This window comes from Salvelinus fontinalis, chromosome 23, assembly GCF_029448725.1.
Source record: "Salvelinus fontinalis isolate EN_2023a chromosome 23, ASM2944872v1, whole genome shotgun sequence".
Classification (NCBI taxonomy): domain Eukaryota; kingdom Metazoa; phylum Chordata; class Actinopteri; order Salmoniformes; family Salmonidae; genus Salvelinus; species Salvelinus fontinalis.
In genome coordinates, this window is record NC_074687.1 from 35776868 (window position 1) to 35793749 (window position 16882).

Below are 16882 nucleotides of genomic sequence, written 5' to 3' on the forward strand. Positions count from 1 at the left end.
CAATCATGTTTAAGAACGAAAGCAATATTGACTTATCATAACCCTGTTCTCTCTTTGTAGATTCTTCTTTATTTCCACCGTCTGCTCTTGTGTGGGTGGAGCGCTTTTCATTCTCTTTCCACTAAGTCATGACTTGTTATGAAACTTAGTTATGAAAACATAAAACTCGCTGAGAATGTGCTTAGACAAAGCTATAATTTTGCAATATCTGTCTTTGTCCATGAATAATTTTGAAGAGAACGGGGGAAGAACAGAATGTTTTGAGAGGTGTTCACTCTGCTCTTAAAGTGGAGGTGTTGAGATCAGTGGCATTCAGAGTGCAGATTGGAATTCATCTGAAAAAGACATCAAAGAGGGAGAAGATGAGATGACTGCTCTGCTGTCTCTGGTCTGTCTGAGAGGATCCGGCTCTCACATGCACACTAATCTAAGCCTCCATTATCATGGAGCAGACACTTCCTTAACAAAGGGTGTTCTGTTTCTTATAGGAGGTGCATGTCGTTCTATTTCGTCCGATGACATTGACAGAACGTGTATTTGTCAGGAGTGTTGGTGATTTTTTTAAATTCTGACTGGTGATTAGGTTCAGCTAAGTGCAGCTTCAACTTATAAAATGTGTTTAACAATTGATCTAATAAATTCAGTGTATAATAGCATGACTCCCCTAATGATCCGTCCTCTCTCTCTGTGTCCATGCAGAGGTGTCTGTGTCATTTGACAGAGAATCGTCAGTGACCTACACCTTCCAGGAGCCTTTCTCTGTGATGCAGAACAGGAGCTCGCAGGCGTCCAGAGTTTACAGAGAGAGCACTAGGGCCAGAGAGAACATGGCTTTCAGCTTCATGACCACACAAAGCCCTGCCATGCTGCTCACTGTCAGCACCTTCAGCCAGCAGTACATAGCAGTAATCCTGGCACTCAATGGTAGGGACACCTCTACCATTCATCTGTTTGTAACAGTGGAGGCTGCTGAGGGGAGGATGGGCTATAATAATGGCTGGAATGGAGTGCAATGGCTAGAATGGAGTGAAGGGAATGGTATCTAACACGTGTTTGATACCATTCCATTTACTCCAGTCCAGCCATTATTATAAGCCGTCCTTCCCTCAGGAGCCTCCACTGGTCTGTAGTACGTACAATAATTGAATGATTTCTAATGTGTCCTGTCCATGCTTTGAACATATTTCCAGATTTCTGGAAAAAGTTGGCACTCCACCAAGGCTTTAGCAAAGGGGGTTATAATGGCTCAATTAGCTAGTAGAGTGCAACTCTAAATTCAGAATTTAATCTCATTATATGGAGTGTTTTCTCCCATTGTACCTCACAGCAAAAGGCTGAAAGAACCAAGTTGCCTTGCACAACTTTCAACACAAAAAATGCAATCTGTCTTTTTTTATAGAATGATGGAATTATAGTCCCTTCACAAATATGGAAGAAGTAATATGTCATGTTGAGAATATTTCCATCCATTACATAACGGGCAGGAATAAAAAAAGAATTGAACCTTGACAGATCCAGGTCCAGCAATGCGTCTAAGCCTATTCAGCCTCATCCATAACGAAGCCATGGACACTCCAGATCACGCACCGTACCCCTCTAATCTGACATCCTTCCAAGTAGAACAGAAAGCCCACCAGCATCGTGTTGAGTTACACCCGTTTTTCTTTAAGTCGTTGCTCCTTTATGCTCGTTTGTGTTCATCGGGGCATGTGGAAGAGTCATGCCTTTGTAAATATTGGAGGATCAGGAGGACATTTCATCCACGGTAATCTCCGGCACCCGGGCACTGTCAGGGGTTTCTCAAACACAACATAAAACCATTCGCCGAACTGAGCTGGAATTGTAGTATTGACCCATCTTCACTTGATAATGCAAAGCTCTCTGCCTCTCTGATCTAGTGTCGTGTGTGTGGGAGGAACAATGAGGCTGTTCGAGGATAGCTATTTATACATTTACAGATGTAGGATCTTAATTTCATCACTCTTTTGTTGAGGGGCATCAATAGAGAAGCACACTGGAGTGTATAAAACAATAGGAACACCTTCCTAATATTGAGTTGCACCCCCTTTTGCCCTCAGAACAGCCTCAATTTGTCAGTGCATGGACTCTATAAGGTTTTGAAAGTATTCCACAGGGATGCTGGCCCATGTTGACTTCAATGCTTCCCACAGTTGTGTCAAGTTGGTTGGATGTCCTTTGGGTGGTGGACCATTCTAGATACACACGGGAAACTGTTTAGTGTGAAAAACCCAGCAGCGTTACAGTTCTTGACACACTCAAAGCGGTGCGACTGGCATCTACTACCATACCCTGTTCAAAGACACTTAAATCTTTTGTCTTACCCATTCACCCTCTGAATGGCACACATACACAATCCATGTCTCAATTGTCTCAAGGCTTAAAATCCTTCTTTAACCTGTCTCCTCTTTCATTCAGTCATAATGCTATTTTCATTTATATGGTTCTTGGCATTCCAAACTAATTTAGATTGATAGATGAGCGTGAGGCATTGAATAGGTTAAGGTGAGGTGATCCTCATGAGATAAGTTTATCTATTTAAATTAAAGGTTATTGTCAAGCCTCTGGCGTTTTAATGAATTAACAACTCTCGGGAAAATCTCATCGGCACAGCTCATGGAAAATTGCCAAATGCAAAGAAACAAAGGCAATAACATTTCCAAAGCACCAAAAGGGCAATGAATGGATATTTCAAAATACGTTTTCATTTTGGTGCATACTTTAGCCCGAATGATAATTAGAGATATTTGCATAGTCCTCACATTGACTTTGATGCATGATTTAAACAAGTCCAATAGTCCCACGCATCAAGGTACAGTGCCTTCAGAAAGTATTCAGACCCCTTGAATTTCCACATTTTGTTACATCACAGCCTAATTCTAAAATGTATTAAAACAAAAATAATAATTCTCATCAATCTACACACAATACCCCATGACAGAGCAAAATAGGTTATTATAAATGTTTGTGAATGTATTTCATATTTTAAAAAAATGAAATATACCATTTGCATAAGTATTCAGACCTTTTGGCAGTGATTACAGCATTGAGTCTTCTTGGGTATGATGCTACAAGCTTGGCAAACCTGTATTTGAGGAGTTTCTCCCATACTTCTCTGCAGATCCTCTCAAGCTCTGTCAGGTTGGATGGGGAGCTTTGCTGCACAGCTATTTTCAGGTCTCTCCAGAGATGTTCGATTGGGCTCTGGCTGGCCACTAAAGAGAGACTTGACTGGAACACTATTCAGAGACTTGTCCCAAAGCCACTCCTGTGTTGTCTTGGCTGTGTGCTTAGAGTTGTTGTCCTGTAGGAAGGTGCACCTTGCCCCAGTCTGAGGTCCTGAGTGCTCTAGAGCAGGTTTTCATCAAGGATCTCTCTGTACATTGCTCCGTTCAGCTTTGCCTCAATCCTGACTAGTCTCCCAGTCCCTGCCGCTGAAAAACATCCCCACAGCATGATGCTACCACCACCATGCTTCACCGTAGGGATGGTACCAGGTTTCCTCCAGACGTGACGCTTGGCATTCAGGCCATGCTTGGCATTCATTCAATCTCGGTTTCATCAGACCAGAGAATCTTGTTTCTCATGGTCTGAGTATCTTTAGATGCCGTTTGGAAAACTCCTAGCAGGCTGTCATTTGCCTTTTACTGAGGAGTGACTTCCATCTGGCCACTCTACCATAAAGGCCTGATTGGTGGAGTGCTGCATAGATTGTTGTCCTTCTGGAAGTTTCTCCCATCTCCAGAGAGGAACTCTGGAACTCTGTCAGAGTGATCATCGAGTTCTTGGTCCCCGACCAAGGCCCTTCTCCCCTGATTGCTCAGTTTGGCCAGACGGCCAGGTCTAGGAAGAGCCTTGGTGGTTACAAACTTCTTCCATTAAAGAATGATGGAGGCCACCCTTCCCCAGATCTGTGCCTCAACACAATCCTGTCTCGGAGCTCTACGGACAATTACTTCGACCTCATGGCTTGGTTTTTGCTCTAACATGCACTGTCAACTTGGGACCTTATATAGACAGGTGTGTGCCTTTCCAAATAATGTCCAATCATCTGAATTTAACACAGGTGGACTCCAATCAAGTTGTAGAAACACCTCATGGATGATCAACGGAAACAGGATGCACCTGAGTTCAATTTTGAGTCTCATAGCAAAGGGTCTGAATACTTATGTAAATAATACATTTTAGAATAAGGCTGTAACGGAACAAAATGTGCAAAAAGTCAAGTAGTCTGAATACTTTCCGAAGGCACTGTGAGTTTTAGATCTTTCAATGCATGGTTTTCACCCAGTTTGTGTTGTGTTCTGCAGGGAGTCTCCAGATCTGGTACCGTCTCCATGTGTACAGGAAGCCAGATGTGTTCAGCCCCAGCCCCAGCAGCCTGGCAGACGGACGCCTCCACCGTATCAGAATCCACCGTCAGGGGAAAGATGTCTACCTACAGGTGAGCAATGGATAAATGTACAAGAGGTGTAGATCCTGTGCAGTGTAATTCCTTCGCAGCATCTGGCCAATATTGTATACTGTTATGAAAGTGCTTTAGTTCCCAATCAATTTAGCTGGACTACAGCAATCTGCAGCCATTTAGATGAATCAGTATTTCCTGTATTCCTCATGTTTATTACTTGATTGCTTTCCACATTCCCCCAGATCGATCAGGACATCCACAGAAAGTACACCTTGTCATCTGATGCGGAGTTGATCTTAATCAGATCCTTGACTTTGGGCAAAGTCATCGGTAAGCCCGCCTATGAAAGGATACTGCCATGCATGGAGCTATTTTGAATAATGAAATGAGGACCACGCGCACACGTGTGTTGTTTCATGACTTTATGTGATGCTGTTCACACCTATTTCTCCACATTTTCAAACCCGTTCTCAGAATAGCTTTTGTAAAACCGGACATGCAGATTTAAAGATTTTACCATCAATGTTGTAGCATAATTATTTGTATATCCCTCACTGCTGTTGCCATAGAAACCTTTATCTTTAATTCAGGAGGCAAAGGAGGCTGAATCTAATAAAGGCTGTATAAAGATTTATTGATGGGGAGGCTGAATCTAATATAGGCTGAATAAAGATTCATTAATGGGGACTAAAAGGATTCTGACAGAGAGCAAATAAAAGTTGTATACAATGAACTAAGCAGAAAGCCAACTCACTCTCTCTCTCGCTGTATCCTACTCACTCACTCCTCTAATCAAAAGCATACAAATGAAGATCTATTAAATATGCTCTACATACATATCTTCCACAATGACTCATTTGTACATCATAAAAGCACAAATTGCTAGCACACCGACGCTCGTCGGATGTGCCAGGGCTTGCAAACTATTACAGACTACAAAGGCAAGCACAGCCACGAGCTGCCCAGTGTCACGAACCTACCAGACAAGCTAAATAACTTTTTGCTCGCTTTGAGGCAAGTAACACTGAAACATGCATGAGAGCACCAGCTGTTCCGGACGACTGTGTGATCACACTCTCCGTAGCCGATGTGAGTAAGACCTTTAATCAGGTCAACATTCACATGGCCGCAGGGTCAGATGGATTTCCAGGACGTGTACTTCGAGCATGCGCTGATCAACCTGTCCCTGACTGAGTCTGTAATACCAACATGTTTCAAGCAGACCACCATAGTCCCTGTGCCCAACAACACTAAGGTAACCTGCCTAAATAACTACCGACCCATAACACTCACGTCTGTAGCCATGAAGAGCATTGAATGGCTGGTCATGGCTCACATCAACACCATTATCCCAGAAACCCTAGACCCACTCCAATTTGCATACCACCCCAACAAATCCACAGATGATGCAATAGAGATTGCACTCAACACTGCCCTTTTCCACCTGGACAAAAGGAACACCTATGTGAGAATGCTATTCATTGACTACAGCTCAGCGTTCAACACCATAGTGCCCTCAAAGCTCATCACTAAGCTAAGGACCCTGGGACTAAACATCTCCCTCTGCAACTGGATCCTGGACTTCCTGACGGGCCGTCCACAGGTGGTAAGGGTAGGGAACAACACATCTGCCACGCTGATCCTCAACACGGGGGCCCCTCAGGGGTGCGTGCTCAGTCCCCTCCTGTACTCCCTGTTCACTCATGACTGCATAACCTAGCACGACTCCAACCCCATCATCAAGTTTGCTGACCACACAACAGTGGTAGGCCTGATCACCAATAACAAAGAGACAGCCTATAGGGAGGAGGTCAGAGACCTGGTTGCATCACTGCCTGGTATTGCAATTGCTCGGTCTCCGAACGCAAGAACTATGTGGGTAGTGCGTCCGGCCCAGTACATCACTGGGGCCAAGCTTCCTGCCATCCAGGACATCTATTTCAGGCGGTGTCAGAGGAAGGCCCTAAAAATTGTCAAAGACTCCAGTCACTCTAGTCATAGACTGTTCTCTATGCTACCGCACGGCAAGTGGTACCAGAGCGCCAAGTCTAGGTCCAAAAGGCTTCTTAACAGCTTCTACCTCCCAGGCCATAAGACTCCTGAACAGCTAATCAAAGGGCTACCCAGACCCCTCTTTTACTCTGCTGCTACTCTCTGTTTATAATCTATGCATAGTCACTTAAACTCTACCTACATATTACCTCAATTACCTCAACTAACCGGTGCACATTGACTCTGTACCGGTACCTCCTGTATATAGCCTTGCTTGTTATTGTTCTGCTGCTGTTTAATTATGTGTTATTATTTTTTCTTTTTTGTTATCTATTTTTTACTTAACACTTTTTATCATTTTTTTATTAACTTCTTAAAGCATTGTTCGTTAAGGGCTTGTAAGTAGCCCTGTTGTATTCCTGTTGTATTCAGCGCATGTGACAAATAAAATTGGATTTGATTTGATATACGTTTTGTTTGTTTTAGCTCACAATAAACTTGTTCTCTTGTGGGATAACTTTCTTTCCAGTGAGAGACTATACTGCTTTAACAGCTCAATGTTAATTATGAATTACAGGAGGAGAGAATTTTGATGAGGAGGTGATGCAGGCAGGATCTAAGGGCTTCATTGGCTGCCTCTCATCAGTCCAGTTCAATCACGTGGCTCCACTGAAGGCAGCACTACTAAACCGTGGCAGCTCATTGGTCAGCGTACGGGGTCATCTGGTGGAGTCTAACTGTGGGGTGCTGGCTGACTCAACAACCTCACACCCACTCTCAGGTAAGCTATTGTAAAACACAGTCTCCACTTAGCTAACTGGATGACACTCAGGTCGAACAAATATATTTGTTTGTTTACTATGCCACAGCTTTTCAGCTTTCATACTGGAAGCCATTTGAAGGTGTGTGGAATCAACTGTGGATGTTCAGTTTTGTCTCCGGCTTAAAGCATCATTATTACATTTTAGGGATAAATCAGGAACGAATCAACAACACAATGAGCTGATGCCTGACAGCCTAATGGAAGTTTTGTTATCATTGTTTACACAGTTATAAAAATACGTTATCTTCTGCCACATACACCCTGTTGAGGAACATCCATTGGCTGCACAGCTCATTCACTCATTACTGAAAGTTAATTAATTAGCCGGCTTCTCTTTTCTTCTCTGCCAGATCAAGCTGCGAAAGCAAACAAAGATAAGGAGCAGCAAGGCAATGACACCCGGCATGATTCAGCAGTAATAGGAGGTTTGTTTCTCTATTTTGTCTTTATTTATTGTTCCTGTTTTAATATGAAATTAGCCTATTTTTCTTTCTTCCTTTCTCTCGCTCTCTTACCTTACTCTAGTTGTTGTGGTTGTCTCCTTGATAACCTATCCTGTGATGTCATATCTAACACTTGCTCGTCTACAGGAGTAGTGACAGCGGTGGTCTTCATCACTCTGTGTGTGGTGGCGGTGATGACCCGTTTCCTTTACCAACACCGGCAAGCCCAGAGAGATGCCAGCATCAAGGAGAAGGAGCACCGACACAACCTGGAAACAGCCTACCGGAGAGAAGCAGCCTACCAGGCCGAACCGGTCTACCGGGCCGAATCAGCCTACCGGACAGAGCTCCACCTCCACGACAGCGCCACCCTCAGGGACAACAGGGAGTACTACATCTGACCACAGCATCCAGCCAAGCCTTTTAGCCATCGCTGCTTACCTTTATTCTGTTTTGTCCAGCTGTCTGCACGGGAGGAGACACCCAGACTTTTTCCTCGCTCCTCTGCGGTAGAAATGAAGAATTCATTCTCCTTTAGGGAACTGTGGGAATATCCTGGTGGGGAACGTCTTCCCATTTCTGTCTAGATATTTCGTAGGACAGGACTTGTAGCTGCAAAGATGTTGATTGGTCGGCTTACGAATGCTGGTGATGGGACAGGAAAAGGGTGCAATAAGAGATTGAAGCATATGGGTATGGTGCAACGGATTTATCCAATGATAGAAATACAAAGCCTGGAAGGGTTAGAAAAGGCAGGCAATGTTATAGGAAGTGTAGGCAATGTTATGGTATAAAGCCACATAGAGGAAAACATGGACAGTGTCAATGTTTTGGTGGCTCAATGTATGTCGACTGCCAAGATTAAACTCTCCCACTGTCATGTGGGGAAGAAATCTCATGTTCTGACGCAGAGATTCTACGCACAGATGCAATGAATCTATTTCAAATTCTTACGAAAATGGTTAGATGTTCAACAGAAGGGAATGGTTGAAAAGACTAAACGCAAAGGCCATCTTAGATAATATACTATTGAAAAACACAGAGTAAGATAAGTATTGTTTTACTGATCTTGATAATGCAGTGATTAATTCAGATTAAATGAATTCCACAAAGAACTGATATTAAAATTAAATCTCCATTTTAATATATCCTTAAATAAAGCCATTTAAGAATGAGGTGCCCCGGACCGGTTTCCTACATTATAATTATTTGAAAGTTTGATTTAAAATTCTTCTTTCTCCACAATGTTCTTGAGGTTTCTAAGACACATGCTGGGCTGGATTGTATTGCTGCAAGAAAGGGATTGTAAAAATAACCCAGCTAACTGGAACATCTGCTAGCGGTCCCCTAGCAAGAAAACCAAACCATCATATACCACAGAAGTGGCTGCCGGCCAAGGGTTAGAGGAGTCTTCAAAGAGCTGCCATATACAAAGCTTTAGTTGTTCACCCAAGCTTTTTAGATTTTTGGGGGTATTTTTATTGTTTTTATTTTTTTCCTTCATTAAACATTTTGTTCTGTCACATGTTTGATCTGTTCACGCATTTGCTACCATTTTATATTGTATTTTTTATTAAAAGTTTTTAATTCATTGCTAATGCTTGACGTCAACAGTATCCCTGTGTTAGATCTACAGTATAAAGTGATTAGTATATACTGGTATTTAATGCTGGATATTGATGCTTAGTTTAGTGTAATTTTTCTCTGAAAATTAAGTGGGAATGGATAATCGGCACTAAGTGCAAAATAACACAGTTTGACAGTTTATCAATAATAAAACAGAGAATGAGAATGAAAATCGTATACGCAAACATCTTTGATGAGCAACAGTTCATAAACACACCATCACCAAAATAGTGAAATTGGCGGAAGTATTGCCTGAATTTTTTTTTCTTTCATATTAAAGTGTCCTTGACAGCAAGTTATGGTTAACCTCTGAGACTCTGAAATCCTTTTTGTACTCATGTTGATATTGTGGTTATTTTGAGGGCCCATTTTGTATGGCTATAATTGTACAGGTATATTATGAATATATGTTTAATAAAACCAAACATTCTTTTTGAAAAATAATGATCTCTTTCAGAGAAGTTTTATGCTACATAACCTGTATCTCAATCTTTAACTTTCTTATTTTTTTTTTTGTGTGATTGTGTTGTTTTTACATGTGTGTAGAAGCATTCATAGACCAAGGATGGTAAGAGCCAAGAGGTGGTCCTTTTCTATTCTGATATAGTAGAAACATTCATTATGCGCTGTGAAACTACATCCTCCTTTCTACAAATGTTGTTATGGTAAATGTGCAAAATGGAATCTGAACTAATTCAATCACAAAGCCAGAGTATTTAATTACTTTAATGGGTGTAAAATTGTATTGCCTCTAAATTAATTGTGCTTTCTGCAGTATTTTATCCTGACCAGTCTAGTCAAATTTTACAACACCGGAATATATTCTTATTCATCCAATTAAGTGTCCAATTAAAAAATGAATTCCTGCTATTTTATTTAATTAATTGCATCATAAATGTATTATAGTGGAGTACCCATTTATATTCCCCTTTTTCTATTATATCCTGGTCTAACCCATGGTTCTGTCAATCATAAGATAACATGGTGTCTCCATGAGTGGCTTTAGTAGTGTGGCAATGGGCAAGGCCAAGGAAGTTTACGTTCAGCTAAAATACTTTGCATATTGCTCGGTGTGTTTTCTTCTCAAAACGTAAATGAGTGGAAAGCCACCTGAGAAAACCCCTTTTGCGTGCATGCAAACTGGATTGCTCCAGATCTATTACGGTTGCTCAAGGTACGGTTGTAAAATATGTGTTCAGTGAAAGGGAGTATTTTCTAAGATGGATAATGCTGTGTTTACTGGTCTTTGGGGAGACATTTATTTTACCACCACTGTGTTTAACATAATTTTTGTTTTTATTTGAGATTCCCCCTCATATATCGAACACGGTGTACTGTAGCATCAATTCACTTGGTATATCTACTCCTGGGTTTGGATGGAAGAACGCAGCAGGCCTTTCCAAGCACTGCAGAGACAGATGAGGGTTACTGTGACATACATGATGCAGACTCTAGGTCACTGTAATATGCATCTATAGAAAATACTTATATGGTGACATGGATCCCTGTGGACACACACTGTGATTTATCAGTTAATAATAATATATGCCATTTAGCAGACACTTTTATCCAAACCGAAATACAGTTATGCGGGCATAAATTTTAAGTATGGGTGGCCCGCCAACCCTGGTGGTTCAAGTGCCATGCGCTACCAACTCAGCCATGCAGGACCAGTTCTCCCTCTGTATCTCCCTGTGCTTCAGCTTCTCTCACTCTGTTTACAGCCAGCATGGAGCTACTTTGTATTAGTATACTGTGTACACCAGTGGAGGCTCCTCAGAGGAGGAACGGGAGAACCATCCTCCTCAGTGAATTTCCTAAAAATGTAAATTCTAAAACATTTAAAAAGTTATCCTTTTTAGATACAACTATACTGAATATAATCACGTCACCAAACAATTGATTAAGAAAACAATACTGAATATAATCACGTCACCAAACAATTGTTTAAAACAATTTTGCAGAGAAGGTCTACAGTAGCCCCAATAGTACTCTGTAGGGTAGTACCATGGTGTAGCCGGAGGACAGCTAGCTTCCAACCTCCTCTGGGTATATTAACTTCAATACAAAACCTAGGAGGCTCATGGTTCTCACCCCCTTCCATAGACTTACACATTAATTATGACAACTTCCGGAGGACGTCCTCCAACCTATGTTGTCCACCCAATCAAAGGATCAGAGAATTAATCTAGTACTGAATACATAAGCACCAGCTACAGTAGCTATCACTGCAGTGCATAAAATGAGGTGAGTAGTTGACTCAAAGAGAGAGAAAGACAATAGTTGAACAGTCTTGAACAAATTAATTTTTCCAAAATGAAGGAGAAGCCAGAGAGAAATCGGGAGAGAGATATTATAATTTTTTTCACTTTCAGTTTCACTTCCTTAGCTAGCAAATGCAGCTAGATAGTTTAGCCTACTGAAACACCCTGCTCAAACAGAGGATGCTATGTTAGCTAGCTGGCTCTGACTATCCAACAGAACACTGGAACTCTTCCAAGTCAAGGTAAGCTTTTGGTATTACTAATTTATTGCCACCGGGTCCCGCCGGTGTAACTGCTTACTGACTGTACACTAACATTACTGCATGATTGTAGCGGGTTTACTAACACATTAGTTCTATTAGTTAAGCTGACTATGACTTTACTTTAGCTAATATGGTGACAATGATGTAGGCTGTGTGTAGTGGTTTGGCTTGGAAAGGTTTTTTCACCTGGTCACATGCAGCTGATGTGTTGTATTGAAGGCCACAAGCAAAGGGACAAGGTGAGAGGAGAGCGCATAGAAGGAATACAACGTGGCTCCTATGAAAGTGAACTGTTTTTACGCATGATCAGGGGTGTACTCAGTCCACCAATTTTGTTGAAAAACATTTCTTAAACAGAAGCAAATGGAACAAAACTGGGATAAACAAACCAGAATTTGTCCAATAGAAATTATAGTTTATGACAGTTGGACTAATGGTTACACCCTATATCAGCTAGATGCAGGCAAGAGTGTGCAAGGCGTTGTTGAATGTCACTGTCTGTCCATGTGTCACTGTCTGTCACCTCAAATTTGTCTCTCAACCTGTGTGCACCTATATTGTACAACCTCGTGATGGGTATAGGGCAAATTTGAGTATCATGTAGTAACCTGAACCTATTGCTGTCACATTGATCTGGGTGAATGGAATTTGAATGAGAGTCATCCAATATGCTGTGATAGAAATAAGGCCATGCTCATGAAACATTTTTTTTCTCCCTCATCTTAAACGGCACTGACCGCCACTGGTGTACACAAAGCACTCTTTAAGGTTAGGCAAATAAATTTTGACTGGTTACAGGATCGAGGGCATTTAAAGCTAGTTCCTACTTCACAATACGGTCGTTTGAAAAATAAACTGTATTCTCAAGTATTGTGGTGGCGGTATGGGGAGTGCCACAAAATTAGGAATTGATATTTAGAAATTGTGCACCAATATTGAATTTTAAAAACCTGTTATATTCAATGAAGTGACCTTTAATATAAAGCACATGGATAATTCAATAAATATGATTTTGTAAATGAATAAAGACTTGCTAAAGTGCCAACATTCTGCATTTTGACATTTCCTCCATGCACCCTCTGTGACTTCAAGGAACATTTTAACCCACTAAACCCCAACATGTCTCCAAGTTTTCACCATCCTTGTAGAGCCCTAGTTACAGTATTTAGCTGCTTTGACAAAGTCGTTTCTGAGTATTATTAATTATTGAATGATTAATTTAAAGTGTATAAGGTCAACCATGTTTTGTGAACTGAGCTCTTGTTTTAAAATGGTGAAACAGCACTGAGTATACCAAACATTAGGAACATCTTCCTCAGAGGGTGGCCGCAGAACAGACTCAATTCGTTCAGCATGGACTCCACAAGTTGTTGAAAAACCCAGCAGTGTTGCAGTTCTTGACACAAACCGTTTGCGCCTGGCACCTACTTACATACCCTGTTCAAAGGCACTTAAATATTGTGTCTTGGCCATTCACCCTCTGAATGGCACACATACACAATCCATGTCTCAATTGTCTCAAGGCTTAAAAATCCTTCTTTAACTTGTCTCCTCCCCATAATCTACACTGATTGAAGTGGATTTAACTGGTGACATCAATAAGGGATAATTTCTTTCTTCTGGATTCACCAGGTCAGTCTATGCCATGGAAAAAGCAGGTGTTTAGCCAGTTTAACTACAGTTGAAGTCGGAAGTTTACATGCACTTAGGTTGGAGTCATTAAAACTAGTTTTTCAAACACTCCACAAATTTCTACTATACTTTTGGCAAGTTGGTTAGGACATCTACCTTGTGCATGACACAAGTAATTTTTCAAACAATTGTTTACAAGCAGATTATTTCATTTATAATTCACTGTATCACAATTCCAGTGTGTCAGAAGTTTACATACACTAAATTGAGTGACGCTAAAGGGTGGGATTAAAAACAACACGATAACTAATGTAAAATATACTGTGACTGTAAAATGAATTTAGGTTCAGAACTTTCGTGAAACAGCACAGTTAAAAATGTGTGGAAAAATGGAGATCAAACTGGATGGTTTTCAGGGATATGTCATGTTCCTGACCTTGTTTTCCTTTTGTATAGTTGTGTTTAGTGGGTCAGGACGTGAGCTGGGTGGGCAGTCTGTGTTGTTTGTTCTATGTTAAGTGTTAGGTTTAATTGGCCTTGTATGGCTCTCAATCAGAGGCAGGTGTTTTTGTTTTCCTCTGATTGAGAACCATATATAGGTAGGTCGTTTCACATTGTTTGTTGTGGGTGGTTGTATCTCGTGTCTGTATGTCTACCACACGGGACTGTTTCGTTTGTGTTTCATGTAGTCTGTTCCTGTTCGTTCGTTCTTCGTTTATTGTAAGTTCTCAAGTCCAGGTCTGTCTACATCGTTTATTTGTTTTGGTAGTTTGTTAAAGTGTTTTCGTGTTTCGTCTATCATTTAAATAAATCATTATGTCATATCACAACGCTGCGCTTTGGTCCAATCCCTACTCCTCCTCTTCGGACGAAGATGAGGAGAACAACCGTTACAGGATAATTGGGAAGGGTTGATGGTATCTGAAGGATGGGATTAAAAACAAACAAAAGATAACTATTGTAAAATACATTGTGTCCATAAAATGTATATAGTATGTATAAACTGTAATTAGAAGCCTAAGTGTTGTTATCCATTAGTTTACTCCAGTTAGGGGGGAGGGAGGGGTGGTAGGGTTAGGGAAAATAATAAGGGAAAATGTATTTAAAATATATATCTACATACAGTGTATATATATATATTTTTTTTAATATATGGGGGATTGGAAATGATGCAGACAATTCAATTGATGGAAGCTAAACTCTATCTGCAGTATTAAAGCTGATCTACCCCCTAAGAAAAAAGAAAAAGGAAAGTGCAGGTGTTCTTAATGTTTTGTATGCTCAGTGTATTTCTTTTCAAATATTTTTTTCAAAAGAGACACTGAACATCTACTAGTCAAATCATAGTGTAAAGCATAGTGTGAAACCACACATTTAACCCCATTCCGTACAAATGTGCGCAACCGCGACATTCAAACGAGGCTGCAAAGAAAACTAATGGGACTGTGTTGACTTCAAAATCTGGGGTGTGAACTACGTTTCTATTCAAGCGTTGATCGACATGGTAATAGCTTGGAGAAAAGTTGAAAAAACTGACCCTCCGTTACATCGTGACGTGTCATGCCGTAACGTACAGCACGCATAAAGCAACTATTTCTGTCTTACAATCTCTCTCCACCAGGTGTAGCACTTCTCTCATCGTTTAAAAACAAGAAATGGACAGTGACGGGGATAAGGGGGGATACCTAGTCATTTTTTGCGTCATCATTGCAAGCAATCATCAAAGCCGCGGTTTACTTCTGAAGATCACTTAAGCACCGCCCTAAAAACCTGATTCAAATTCGACACAAACCTTCAAATAGGTATGTAATGACACATTATATAAACTCTTTATCGTGTTTTATTTACATTTTAGAGGCGCTAAGGTGATAAGTTGGAGAGATCCAGTGAAAAAAATAAGTTTTCCCACACGACATCTGTCTTTCTTACTATGACGCATTAGTTTCGCTTCACGACCCGCCATTTTTAAAAAGACCCAACGGAGCTCATTGCCTTGTTGAATTATGCAGAAACGGGCAGAGTGGAGCTCATGTCATTGATTTTGTTGGAAAGGGAGAAATTGTGCTTTACAATGGTATTGACATTACAGTTGATCTGGAAGTATTACGTTTTTGGGGCGATAAAATATAGTCAGTTGTACGGACCAAGGCGATGTACAAAAGTGAGTGAGTTTTTAAGCAAATTCATGATTTCTCATCTTTTGGTTGCTAGAGACACGACCTAGTCGTTTATTTGATTAGTTTGATATTTACAGATGTGACCCAGTTGTTCGCCCTTAATGTTACATTGCCATGCTCATTGGTAACATTATTTTCCCTTGCTTGCTGCTGGCTAGCCAACTAGCTACAGCTAAACAGTCACAACCTCTGCAGCCAGAATAACAGTAAAATCTATTGCTTTGCATTTGTTTAAGCGTTTGTCCCGCTTATACCACAGTTGCAAAAGAAAACAATACTAAGCACACATTTACTGGTAGAAAAAAATAAAACCTTCATATTTTCATTTATTTGAGCAAATACATACTAGCTCATCTTTGGTTGATAAAGATGCAACCCAGTCATTCGTTCAATTAGTTTGAAATCTATGGACTTCACCCAGTTGTTCGTTCTTTATGTTCCGTTGCCATGCTCACTGGCAATGTTCTTATCCCTTGCTAGCTACAGTAGCTACAGCTAACACAGTCACAAAGTGTCTGTTTTCTATTGACATTATTTTGGATAAATCCATAACAATGAGCTGATAATGCCCGATTTTTTTCTGGCATAGCTAGAAAAGTTTGCCTTCTCGTCAGGACACTCGTCAACACTGTTGCTAGCAAACCTTCCAATTTTACTAACAAATAAAAAAATATAAATTGCTGAAAACCACTGGTCAAACTAGAAACAGGAGGTTGGAGGATTTGATAGCTTTAGCGGCGGAGGGGACCGGAAACATTCATGTTCACTTAACACATTAGGTCATCAGATGCTCCACAAAAAAATATGGCTCTGCAAAAACAAATCAATGCTACCTAGCGAGCTAAGTATCCAATTTCAGTTTGTGTAGTTGTTGGTTTAGCTTTCTGTAACTTTGTAGCAAGTACGGTCTGCATGTGTAGGCGCATATTGCGTCATGATTGCAAGGTATCTTGATACCTTGATATATTTTCCAACTGTTCCGATATCTTTTCCAAATGTCCTGTTATATGGTTTTAATGTCCATTCTAGAATGCCCTTCTAGCCAATCAGAAATGAGTATTCAACAATGCTGTGGTATAAGTCTGATTTAAAATTAAGTCGTCAACCTTGTTATGGTCAACCTTGTTACTTTATTTGGCACTTAATAGGCACATACTATAGTTATTTTAGTATTTAACCTCTTCAAATAGGAACATGTTTTTTATTAAGTTGAACATGTGCTCTTTATGGCTGCCA

General features: G+C 40.6%; 1 protein-coding gene across 2 annotated transcripts in view; it reads left to right on the forward strand.

The window, feature by feature from the left end:
* Positions 1-9754, forward strand: part of LOC129821202 (contactin-associated protein-like 5) — a 112243-nt gene extending 102489 nt beyond the window's left edge. For both annotated transcript variants that reach the window (XM_055878578.1, XM_055878577.1), the window contains exons 19-24: positions 700-924; positions 4329-4462; positions 4669-4756; positions 6996-7199; positions 7592-7666; positions 7832-9754. In XM_055878578.1, coding sequence (XP_055734553.1) covers positions 700-924; positions 4329-4462; positions 4669-4756; positions 6996-7199; positions 7592-7666; positions 7832-8085 — 980 coding nt within the window. In that variant the 3' untranslated portion in view covers positions 8086-9754. The remainder of the gene's footprint in view (positions 1-699; positions 925-4328; positions 4463-4668; positions 4757-6995; positions 7200-7591; positions 7667-7831) is intronic.
* Positions 9755-16882: the final 7128 nt, after the last annotated feature.